The 12,865-nt window shown below is 39.8% G+C and overlaps 1 protein-coding gene across 2 annotated transcripts; it reads right to left on the bottom strand.

The window, feature by feature from the left end:
* Positions 1-433: 433 nt before the first annotated feature.
* Positions 434-12,202, bottom strand: MSANTD4 (Myb/SANT DNA binding domain containing 4 with coiled-coils). Of its 2 annotated transcripts, none has more exons than XM_037161644.2 (4): positions 12,130-12,202; positions 11,047-11,139; positions 1,878-2,494; positions 434-1,536 (listed from the first exon to the last, which is right to left on the bottom strand). In XM_037161644.2, exons 3-4 carry the CDS (start codon positions 2,337-2,339, stop codon positions 961-963), a joined length of 1,038 nt encoding a protein of 345 aa, XP_037017539.1. In that variant the 5' UTR covers positions 2,340-2,494; positions 11,047-11,139; positions 12,130-12,202; the 3' UTR covers positions 434-960. The 2 variants fall into 2 exon arrangements, with proteins under 2 accessions (XP_037017539.1, XP_037017540.1); XM_037161645.2 differs by having other exon boundaries at positions 11,828-12,197.
* Positions 12,203-12,865: the final 663 nt, after the last annotated feature.

Below are 12,865 nucleotides of genomic sequence, written 5' to 3'. Positions count from 1 at the left end.
GACTACTGGTACCATTTTCTTACCATTTTCACTAGCTTCAACCCATTCACTCACCTGAAAATTTTAGTACATGGTTGAAAAGACAAGTTGTTTTTTTTTAAATCTAAGCTATAAAAATGGATCCCAAGAAAAAAGGGAACTAAAGCTTAAAAAGTATGTGTTGCTTCTAAAGCACCACTACTTAGATGAATGACCTGCTTTTCAAAGTGATTCATTTTGGACAATCTCTGATGTTCCCTCTATTGTTTTCTGAACTGGGTTACAGATAGAAACATGGAAATAAAATACCTATAATCTTCATCACTTCCTAAATTCTATCTACTACACAGTAATGTTTCATAGTTAAAGGTTTTTGGCCATTTAAGGAACTACCCACATAAATATCTGAGGTTTTACTATTCTGAAACTATAAAACAAAGCTATAGAGGTGCACAGTCAGCCTATCTCACCCTCAGCAATACTGACATTTTCAGTTGGACAATTCTCTCTTGTGGGGGTTGTCCTTTGCGCTGCCGGATGCAGGCACCCCCGGTCTTTACCCACCACAGACCAGCAGCAACCCGCCCTGCTTCTCAGTGTTGAAACCAAAAATGTCTCCAAACATTGCCAAGTGTCTTCTGGGGGCAAAAATCACCCCCCACCTGACAACCAGTGAGCTAGAATTTTACAGACATAATTGTAAACTCTGAGTACACAGATTACACACACTTATGTAATTTTACTAATATAAGGAGTTCAGCATAATAGTTCCTGCTGTACTGTTTATGCTAGGGCACATATTTTCATATAATATACTACTTAAGTATATAGTTACCCACATATAACTAACCATCTTTTCCTACTGAAAACACCGACATTAAACGAGGGGAAAAACAGCTAATCCTGTGACCATTTTCACATTATCTGATGTGGAGAAAAACCTATGGTTTACAAACATTTGTTAATGGAGGCCTACAGAAATCACTGCAAGTGTCCTTCCTTCTGAATTCGAAGTCTCTCTTTCTCTACTTGTAAGCGCTCCTTTTCAATCTGCAGCTTCTCTGATTCAAATTTCAAAAACTGTAGCCTATCTTTTTCCAGTTGCAAGCGTTCTCTCTCAAGTTTTAACTTCTCTGTTTCTATGTCCTGTGGCTGAAGTACGGACTTCTCTCCTTGACCCAGTTCATTTTCCAGAGACGGCTTCTCTGAGCTGACTATCTGTAACCTCAACTTCTCTCTCTCAATCTGCAGCCGCTCCTTCTCCAACTGCAGCCGCTCGTGCTCCAGGTCTAAATGCCGCAGCCTCTCTTTCTCAATCTGCAGCCGCTCTTTTTCTACCTGCAGTCTCTCAGCCTCGATATCCAGCCGTCGTTTTTCCAACTCTAGCTTCTGTTTCTCTATGTTCACAAGCAAGTGGGGCTCATCGTAGGCAGACCTCGATGGTGCTGAGTTTAGAGTAAAAAACTCATCAATGTGGGGGAAATCAGGAAGTTCATTTTCCCTCCTGGAATCTGGTATGACTGATGACAGTATTTCTTCCTCCTCCTCAATTTCAAACTAAAAAAAAACAAGAACAATTTTCAGTATTATTTCTATTTCATGGTTGTTGATTTATTTCAATGTTCCTTAAAAGCTTTTTGTCCTGAGGACGTAAAACCATTCACTTTGAATTTTGAATATTTACAATGAATTAGCTGATATCACTAACATATAATCAAGAGAAATATATTTAGGTAAAAAGATTAATGATATAAAGAAAAACCAGAGTGACTTTATATGCTAGTTCTAAGTTAGCCTGAACATCTGGGAACTTCTTAACTGCTCCTGCACTATCATTAACTTGCACATCAGAACTGAAGACCTTAAATGAATAAAAAGGCTCATGGGCCAGTACTTACTTCAGGACTCTGGGGATCTCTCTCTTCCTCTTCCACTTTGACCTCGGTCAAGGACCCCCCTGCATCCCTAAAATCTGCCACATTCTGCCAATCGAAATTTGTATCATTTCGGAATCCAATCTTTTCATCTATCTCTTCGGTAAGAGAGTCATCTAAATCAGATGAGGGAAGGGGAAACCCAGAACCAACCAGCTTAATGTTCGCCTTCATCCTCTTTCTCTTCATAAGAGCCCGCCAGTCAAGGTACCTTCTCTTCACTTCCGTGCCCGTCCTCTGCTCCCCCTCCCCCACCGCGTTCACACACTGCGCGATCTCCTCCCAAGCCATTCGCTTCATCACGTTAATGGTGGTATTGAGCTGCTTGGAAAAAATGACTTCTTTCCTTTTTGTAATTTCCTTCAAAAGAGTCTGAGTTTCTTGAACACTAAAATTGCTTTTCCTTTTCCTTTTCAACTGCTTCATTTTTCTGACTTAAATGCAGTTTTTACTGTAAGAGCAGATGTGACAAGAGTTTGAGGAATGCTACGAAGTACAAAAATCAAGGACAATCCCTTGTTGGCCCTTTGTTTAAATCAGAGTTTTCTGTCCATTAGTAGCAAAGGCGGCCTGGATAATTCCTAAAGAGAAAAAAGTAAAAATAAATCAATCCATAACATCTGCAATGCATCTCAACCAATAAGCTATATATATAGTTTTTAAAATATTTACTTATTTATTTTTTTAGCGGGAAGGGAGGGAGAAAGAGGGAGAGAAATACCAATGTGTGAAACATCAATCGGTTACCTCTTGTATGCGCCCCAACCGGGGACCAAACCCAAAACCTAAGCATGGAATTCAACCAGAGACCTTTCACTTTGCAGCAAGATATCCAACCAAGGAGCCACACCAGTCAGGGCAATATACCAAACTTTTTTTTAAAAACACCTCTAAATACGGCTCAAAACTCCCTGCCAGCACCACCATCTTCTCACCTGGGCTGCCGTAATAATTCCTAACTAGTTGCCAATGTCTGCTCTTAACCTACTTCCCACTTCTCCAGCTCCTTCTCCTACCCTGCTCTCCCCAGTCTATCCTCTCCATTCCCGCTGCTCTGGCCTTCTTTTAGTCACTCGCTCTTGTCCAGCTCCTTCCCTCTTCAGTGCGTTTGTACACACTGTTCCCTCTGCCCAGGAAGTTGATTGTTTCCTTCTTGGTCTACTAATTCCTCCTCAAGCTTCAGCTCCCGAACTAGACATCCCTTCCTCAGGGAAGCCTTGCCTGACACATCAAATCACTCTAACAAAAGCTATGACTACAAACGTGCCTTTCTTTTCTTGTCTAAATGTTACATTTGTGCTGACATATAGCCAAGGGTCTCTCTATTCCCCACTGTGCTAGAAGTTTCATGAAGGCGGCAAGGTTTCTGCTCACCATCATCTCCCCAGAGCCTAGCAGAGTTTCTGGCACATGGCAGGCACAGCATAATGTTAGAGTGAAGGAATGGGCTTCTTTGCCAAAATCATCACTAGTTTGAGATATCCAAAAGGAAAATTCAGACCCTGGAGAATAATTTTAGAGGAACACTGAAAGGCTGTGCTACAAAATCAATAAAATTCAGAAACAACTTTAAGGCAATGTAATTTGGTCAAAGAAATGGCAACTACTTATATTTTATTATTTTCCAAATACTTAAAACTCATTTTTAGGTTAACCCTACACATAAACTCTAAGCTTAAAATATAATGTCCCCAAACAATAAAAGTACTGGAAGGAAACAAGAGAATGAAAGGGGTAACATAAAAGTGGCAAAGATTTCCCCAGCCACTCCACCTAATTCATCTGTTACAGAAAAAGATCGCCAATTAAAATAGAAAATATATATATAATTCTTAAACCTTGTGGAGACCAACACATGTCTTCATGGTTTGCCACTGAAATTCTGTCCCTCAATGCTCACCAAATCCTCCCCTCCTTCAATCCAAACCACCTAAACAAGAGCTCCCAACATCAAACAAAACGAACTGAACACTGTAATTGTTTCCAGTTAATGCCTGTAATTACTTGCCTTTCTCTGAAAGGCAGTACTTTGTCATATCCTACCTGGGGTGTCCAACCTTTTGCTGCCCCTGCGCCACACTGGAAGAAGAGTTGTCTTGGGCCACACATTAAGTACTAACAAAACTAATAAGCAAAAAAAAAATGTTTTAAGTAAATTCATGATTTTGTGTTGGGCAGCACGCTGCAGGTTGGACACCCCTGTCAGACCAAGCCATTTTAATAGCAAAGCTGAAGATCGTGATACAGGCAAGTTAACTATACTTGGATATGCCATGAAATTAATTTTAAAATATTCATGTCAAAATTTCAATATAAACTCTGAATGGGAAAGATCCTCTTGTAAACATTTCTCTTAGATAGATGCAAGACAGAGTGCTTCTCTAATTTCCAGAACTCATACTGTCAAAGCATCAAAAAAAGGGTACACACAACTGAAACTTGTTAGAAAGATAAACGTTTCAAGCCCACCCCAGGCCAACGGACTCAGAAACTTCAGGGGTAGGATCTAGTAATCTGTGCTTCAGTAAGCCTTCCAGATGATTCTAGTGCATGCTAAAACTTGAGAACCACTGTGCTAGACTCACTCCAATATAAGGCAATGCTTAACACACCTGAATCCCTTGGACAATTTGATTTCAAGCCTCAAACAAGTGCATGTGATTGGCAGAATCTACAGCACAGCCTACATCCTTTATTACAATGGTGATGGAAATGTGGTTTTCTGTGTTCTAGTCTTTGCATTATGGGGAGAGTGTGAAGTTGGCAAAGATGTTCAGTAAATCTTTTCCCTAGAAAAGAGATTTTAAAAGCAGGTAATGAGTGACAAGGGCTCAGAAAGAGTAAGGGTTATGCACATAGACCATGTGTTTTACTTCAAATTCACCCACTGATCACGGTGACAGAGCCGACTTTTCCTCCCCTACAGAATGAGAGAGCCCTTCCAGCTCAATCACTGTGTGATCATGAACATTTCCTACCACCATGAAGTACTCATACCAAATACTCGCTAAGCTTCATGTTCTGTCATTTAATCGCCACCACAGCACTGAGTGTGAAATACTAGCATTTGTAGTTATAAATAAAATTCAGAGAAGTTAAATAATTTGCACATCTCACAGCCAGTTAAATGATGGAACTTATATCCATGTTCCCTTAGGTCACTCTTCCTTCCATTTTATAAGCAGCTTGTAATCACTAAATCTTAGAAATCTGTTGCTAAATTTTGAGATTCAAGTCTTTTAGTAGATTCTACTCTTCAAAAAGAGCAGATTCTTATGCATGTGGCAGGTCTAGATAAGGCCTGTGTATTGGCAGAAAAAACACCTCAAAGCTTCAGCTAGTTAGGTTTCATTCTACACTGGTTTGTGACATTGGTCAATTCAAAAATTTATCAATGTGAAAAATATTTCTCTAGTAACCGACAATTCAAATAGTACCTTCTACTGAAGCAAGATATAACAACTGAGTAAGGCTAACTAAATTTAATTGAAAACATGCACAAATATTTTTTATCATTTGTCATCTGCCTGATTTTAGGAATTGTATCTCTACCCCTTGTGGCTAAGGGCGAGAGATGACCTTTGGAATGCCAGCCACAGGAGACAAAGCCTGTCTCTGGTAGCAAACACTGCCTCAGTTCCTATCCCTGCCCCCAGAGCTTGGTCAGAAGTCAATGACAGATAAGACCCCTCACAGCGGCGGGGCAACCTAAGCCAGACTCCATCACCTGGGAGGCCTTCATGGAAGGACTCAGGGGGCTGCAACAAACAGCAATGGACTCTCACCCCCCCCCCTTTTGTCAAAGCCTGAGTCCCCATGTTCTCTGGGAGAAGCGCTTCCTGGCTCTAATCCCCTTAAGCCTGGATACCTAATGTGGAGAGGTACAGCTCCTTGCCTTGCTAGAGCATGCCCTGGGGAAAAATCTGGCACCACAAAGACTTGCTGATAAACCTGTGAAATCTGCTCTGCTAAGAGTGCTTTCATTCATATGATAAAGGTCCAAGAGGAAATGAGTATGTCTCCCAAAGTTTCTGCAACTCTCTTCCTGACAGACACTGACTCATAGTAAGCCCTCAGACCTCTTTGAAATGTTATCTGCTGTTTGATCCTTGCTGCCCTGTATTCCTGTGTGTTACAACCCAATAAAAGGCTATGGAGAAAGGCACTCAGGGCCTTTTTCTCCTGAGAGAAACTGGCCACAGCCCACGCCTCCTCACCACCAAACAGATCTCATCATCTCTCGGCCATATTCTTATCCATTCACGTGTGTCCATGGCACCGGGGGGATCTCTCGAAAGTGGTCGCCTCCACAATCATTGTTGAGTCTTTTCTGTTTAGGACTTAGGACACAAATTCCTTATTTCTAAACTCAAATAAAAAGGTATTTTATATGATTTCACTAAACTTTTATACAATTTTCCTTTTCAAGTTCACAGTAATCTTTAATTGATTCTGTATGTATCTAATTAACGTCAGCAAAAATATGCACATCACTATCTTTCTGTGGCATAATCATCTCCTGACCTGCCACTTGTTGCTGAAATGGAGGTCAGAGAGAAGTTTTGTCAGAGCAGAAAATGAACTTCCGAAAAGTCAGTCAATTTCACATCCCCATAAAAAGGGCAAAGCATGCAAAAAGAACAGAATTGGTTTGCTTGCAAACAATTCTAATGTAGACTTCCAAAATATATTTAATAAAATTGAAATCCACTAAATTGGAACATATCATCAATAGTAGCACTTTTGATCTTGTCTTAGGTAAATAGGGCACTTAGAGTCAAATATAAGCCTCTTGTCACTAGACTATTAAGTTAATGTATTTATAAATTAAAAGCATCAAAAGACACAGCGTGTGTAGTGGTTATGAGCACAAAGTTAGACTTTCTGATTTAGAAACCTGGCTCTCCATTTCCTGGCTGTGTGGTCTTAGTGACTGAACTTCCCGATGTACAATTTTATTTGTGAGATAATAGTGTTACCTCATAGAGATACTGTGGATTAAAGTATTTACTAAAAGACAGAATAGCTCATGACACACTCTAAGCAAGTAACATTAAGTTTGTAATTACTGCACCAAAAGCAAACTCTTGAAACAATTCTGTCAAAGGAAACAGGAAGGTCACAATAATATTGGTATCACTGTTATTGGTTCTAGTTTTTAAGATAAGTGGTAGGTCCACGGGTCTTTTATGCCTCATAACACATATGCAACAATTAGGGGTATGTTGGAACCTGCTGGTGTGAGCTGGCAAAAGCCTAGTGTGCACATCCCTTCCCCGTTCCACATCCAATGATGTCATGATGGAAGCTATAAAATCTGGCCAAAATGGCCTTACTTACACCACAGAAGTGGACAAACGTTACAAACTAGAACTTATTTTGTTCAGTGGTCAGGGTGCTGGTGTACTAGTACACTTACAGCTAATTATTTTTGCACATCTGAAATGCTACCTAATAAAAATTAATCAAGCTCAATGTTTTAACATATGATCCCAAGTCAATTTACTGAACATTCTTGAAGATTTGTAATTTTAGAGGACCACATTCACTTAGCACTCTGGCCTAGCATTCCTTAGTATTATAATTCAAGTGATCAAATGGGCTGCATAAGTATTCGGCTTTCTTCCAGAGGAGACCAAAGAATCCTCATGAGGTACAATGTTTATGAGCCACATAAAAAAAATAACTGAAGCAGCCCTGGCTGGTGTAGCTCAGTGGATTGAGTGCGGGCCTGCAAACCAGACAATTGCGGTGCGATTCCCAGTCATGGCACATACCAGGGTTGCAGGCCAGTTCCCAGCAGGGGACACATGAAAAGCAACCATACATTGATGTTTCTCTCCCTCTCTCCTTCCCTTCCCCTCTAAAGATAAATAAAATCTTTAAAAAAATAAAATAATAAAATAAAATAACTGAAGCAAACTGATTTCTAAATAATTAAACCAGCCCAAATACGCTTTCTGTTAGTATGTATATTGCAGTATACCTCAAGGAATTACTGAATTCAAAACTTGACTTTTTGCTTGCCCAACAACTGCTCCACCACTATGTGAATCTGAGTCAGCCCTCAAGACAGCGTTCAATACATACCACCGTGCCTATCAGTAGGAGGTAAAAACAGAACTTAAAATAAGAAGGTGATTGGGGGATGGAAAAGAGTGAAATGTGAAACAAAATAGCTCAAGGAAGGAGACGTAGCAAAACTGAAACTTCTATGGGTGAAGCATATACTTAAAAAAGCAGCCCAAACTGATATAGGCAAGAAACAGCTTATGAAGATTAAGTAAAAACTTCCCATAAACTACCCACCCTATAACAATGCCAAAGAATATAACAGTCAACAAGTCATACAAAATCTGAAAAGAAAATTTAAAGTAAATGGTTTATATTGCTACTTAGGCAGTATGGCCAATGATGAGCAGGTTATTAGATACATTTTTAAATGGAATCAGCAGGCTAGATGTCCTTAAAAATAAAGGAGTTCACGTCATATCAAATTAAATACTTACGATGTATTAAGGATGATTTTTTTGTTTCCAAAAAATATAAAAGGTCTCAGACTACTTAGTTTATTGAACCACTTACAAAGCACTATCATATTTTTAAGGCAAAAGCATGAGAAATATAAATATCCATCAATAGAGGACTAGATAAATAAACTATACCACAGCCACATAATGGAATATATGTGATAAATGCCACATGAGAGAATGAATATGGCTTAACACAACATTATTCCTGTGCAAACGCTAGAATTAACGTAAGCCAACAAAATCAGAAAGGGAGTATGTATGCACATCTAGGTGTGTGTACACTCAAAGAAGCTCAATTTTCAACTTCAGAACATTTACAGACAGAATTTGCTATGCTCTGCAACAGGTTACGGCACTCTGCCCGACCACCAGCTCTGGGGGTCACACACAGTCATTTCTGTTTCAGCCAAAGCTGTTTGGTAGGCCAGAGTACAATGGTTTTATTTTACTTTCAGGTGATTAACATTATGTTACAAGTATACTTATGAGAATTTTTATTACAGAAACATAGACTTTTTTAAGCCCCACAAATATCTGCAAATCTTTGACAACTTAAAAAAAAAGCAAAATACGCATATTTGGTTAGAAAACCTATTTAAAGGTACAAAACAAAGTGGAAATTTCTCTCTACCACCAATGTAGTATTAATGATTTCCTGGGATTCCAGAAAATCATACATTTGTAGCAGCACACATGTACCCATGAACACACATCATGTATTACATATTACATGAATACATATCAATTCCATTCACATATATAACTTAAAAAGCAGTGACTGCTAAAATGTAGAGATGTAAAAGTATACAGAAGTGAAAGAATTCATTGAAAGCAGAAAAGTAAAATGTCTACAAATGATTCTATACAGAAAATCAAGAGTCAAAGAGGGAATCATGAATGTAAAAATTTACCAGCTTCCACAATCAGAAATAATCAAGAAATAAAGAAAAATCATGAAATTCTGAAGATATTGCTAGATATGTTTATGAATTGCCTGGAGCTCTTTTTAAAATAAGATTCCGCTTCAGCAGGTATGGAGGGGGCCAGCAATTCTACATTTCTGAGAAACGCCTACATGATGCTAATGCTGCCTGTCCTTGAACTACACCTTGAATAACAAGGATCTACACTAGTATTGCACTATCCAATAGGAAAATGTGATCCACATATGTACTGATAATTTAAGTTTTTTCTAGTAGCCACAGTAAAGCAAAAACAAAAGGTGGAATTACTTTTAACATATTTATTTAACCCATATATTCTTAATCCAATTAAGAATCTCACAAGGCTGAAGATATAGTAAGTTCTCAACACATACCAGCTATTATCTGTCTTCTAGTCAAGTGTTTGGACACAGCAAGTGAATATTTCTTCACTGAATAAATAATGTGAATATAAGAAAAGTACAAGAGAAGTACTAACAAAATACATTGATGTTAAAAAAAGTAGAAATTTTTGGTGGGATCGAGGATATTGTCAAAAGAAATATGCATTTGACTTGGATCTTATAAAACAAATAGATTAATGAGGGACAGAAATAAAGGGGAGAAAGTAGGTTGGGGCCAAATGGCAATATATCTTTAAGGTTGGCTCAGTAAGATCTGTACTTTGCTAGTAGAAAACTTACTACAAGAGACCAATATATGTGAAAATTCACATATTCTTGAAATTCAAGATTACCTTCTATATGGAGGTAATGTTACACCATAACATATACATTATAATTTATATATAAGTATATAATAATAAATTATCACAGTTGCCAAGAGAATCTTAATTTATGCAGCTATCCACCATCAGATTTTGCTGCTCTTTAGACTATGAGATCAATTTAGTAATTGGACTTATTGGTACCTGGCAGAAATAACAGTCCTCTTAAAACTATGCCTGAGTCAATATCTTTTTTTAAATTTGGGCAGCAGTCATTGTTATTTCCATGTCCTATTGTTCCCAACAATTTGAAACTCCACTCTACCTCACAAAAGTGGTATCCCTTTGTCCCTTCTTGTTCTGTGCTAAACTGATGGACTATTTCATTAACCAAATGTACTTAAGATGCAGTTTTAACCTCACTGAAATTAATATGAGGTTGTATCTTAGATTTCTAGTCAGTCGTGACTTAATTGTGTACAATTCCTTTGACAGCTTCTGATTAATGTTAGAAAGTACCAAAATGAATACACCCTGAGTTTAAATTTGGCAGCTATGCTCGCAGAGAAAGTAAAACCTTTATTTCCAGGAATATGCTTTTTTCCTATCCTCTTCTTTACATTTTGGTAGTCATAAAACAGAGCTTGGGTTTTCTGTCATCTGTTACCCAGTATTTCACTTAAATATTTGTTGAGCTGCTACTACATGCCAGGCTAATATTCTTCGTGCTGGAGCTATAATGCCTCATAACATGTGAAGATGCTCTTTTAGATGTCGAATACTACCCGTTTTATATTGGTGGTCGTCCCTACCTTTACCAAAGGTAGTAGCAGCTGCTAAAAATTTATAGACCTTCCATGCCCAATTATAGTGAACAGCCATTTTCCCTAATCCCATTTCACAGTCATTCTTTGCTGAGTGCATATGAGTATAATAAGTAGTTCACTTACGTAATCCTTATGAAGATGATGTACCTCGAACGGGATATCATATAACCAGGCAACTATTTTTTCAAGAACACTGGAGAATGAAGCTCCTAAATACTGCATAAAACAGGATTAAAAGGTCAAAATAAGATTAGGCAGTAAATTCTGGGTCCAAAATAACTGGGGGGGGTGTGGGGTAAATTCATCAGGCTATTCAAGAAGAAAAGCATCACAAAATCTATGCGGTTCCCCCCTGCCACCTATGTGGTGGCAGCGACTTTTAACCTGTGTGTTGGCACAATGGTGTGCAGCAAGAATTTTTAAACCATGTATAATACCTGACTATGCAGTCAAGGGCACTGACCTCTTTCCCCATAGATTCTCAAATTAAAACAAAAAAGAAAAAAGAGAAAGAAAAAGAAAAAAAGAAAAAGAAAAAGACAACAGCCACCTGGTGTGAATGAATCAAAATTATACCTACTTCTTTTTTTTTGGTCAGGTGAGCAAAAAATATATTTTTTTATTTGCTACACAATTCTGACAGTTTATATGTGCCATGAGATGAAAAAGGTTGAAAATCGCTGTTGTAGGAAATGAACTTCCCCGCCTAATAAAATGCTCTTTCCTAAAACTTATGGTGGTTAAATAAAGTTTAGTTAGGGTCGCCAGTTATCAGATTAATGAAGCATTCTTCACTCCCTCCTTGCTGCTTCCCTTGGAAAGGCCCAGCCACAATCTCTGGGGAAAATCCAGAGAAACTGATTTCCAGGAGGCATCCAGGGATCAGGGTGCAGGGGGAGCGCACCTGACTCGGTCACAACGCTGCGTCTGCACCTGGTGGGAGAGGAGGCAACCAGCAAAGAAAGTCCTCTCTGTGGATACTGAATTAGAGTCCCCATCAAATGTTGGCAAACTTCTGCAGTACTGTTTCAGCATCATGGGCCCTGCCCACCCTCCCAGGTCAGGCTGCAGCCCCAACTGGTACTTCTCCCTAGCGTCCTAGTCCTGCTACGTCGCAGAGCCAGAGCGCGAAGCTGTGTTGCGAGTAAGCGGATAGCCACCTGCCGCTGACCCCGTCCGGACCTTCCCGGCTGCGAGAGCACCCACCGTCCAGGGAGCCTCCGCGTCCTCTTGGACAAAGATATACACCTGCGACCCTGCTGCACCACCGCCCGGTAGCCTCTAAGGGGGATAGAAAAAAGATGCTTCATTGATTCCCCGCCCCTCTACTCGCCCGCCCCCTGGCCACTGCCTATTGGGTGGCGCGGCTGCAGCTCTTTTGATTCGCCTCACCCATTGGCTCCTTTGGTACAGCCTTTCTGGCTGACGGCCCGCCTCAGATCTGGCCTCACAATGGGAGTCGAATCCCAAACCGGTTCCGGGTTAGTGCCCTGGATATTCCTGCCCCTTGTGATTCGCGGCCTCCGCTATGCGCTCAGTCTTTGGTGGCCAGCCGTGTCAGTCAAGTGTGCTGTAGCAAAGGATTGGACCTTTACGGTCAGCCCGCTCTGTTGCTCTGCCTGATTGGGACACTGCCTGCTCCATCTCCAAACTCCGCTCTTGTCCTTGACCCTCAACTTTTAAAAGGACGAAGAGAAAGTGGGACTTTGGCGTAGCTTCCCCAGGTACCTATCGCTGCATCTGCTCAGTCAACTGCAACTAGTTTGTCCTCAACCATTTCTTGAGGCTTCGCTACCCAAGGTCGCTGGTGATTTCCTTACAGATAAATCTAAGCATCACTTCTCAGTCCTTACCCTACTTGACTCCTCAAAAAAAACATTTTGACTTGTTGACTATGTCTTCATTGTTTTCCATAATGTATACTTCTCCTGGTTTTCCTCCC

Source organism: Artibeus jamaicensis, unplaced genomic scaffold, assembly GCF_021234435.1.
Source record: "Artibeus jamaicensis isolate MK-2021 breed Jamaican fruit bat unplaced genomic scaffold, CSHL_Jam_final contig_585, whole genome shotgun sequence".
Classification (NCBI taxonomy): Eukaryota; Metazoa; Chordata; class Mammalia; order Chiroptera; family Phyllostomidae; genus Artibeus; species Artibeus jamaicensis.
This window is presented reverse-complemented; position numbering and strand designations above follow the sequence as displayed.

Coding starts and splice junctions, on each gene's coding strand:
- MSANTD4 (XM_037161644.2), bottom strand. CDS start 2,339: ATGAAGCAGTTGAAAAGGAAAAGGAAAAGCAATTTTAGTGTTCAAGAA. Junction 1,537..1,877: donor GAGATCCCCAGAGTCCTGAA/GTAAGTACTGGC, acceptor GTTTTTTTTTAG/TTTGAAATTGAGGAGGAGGA.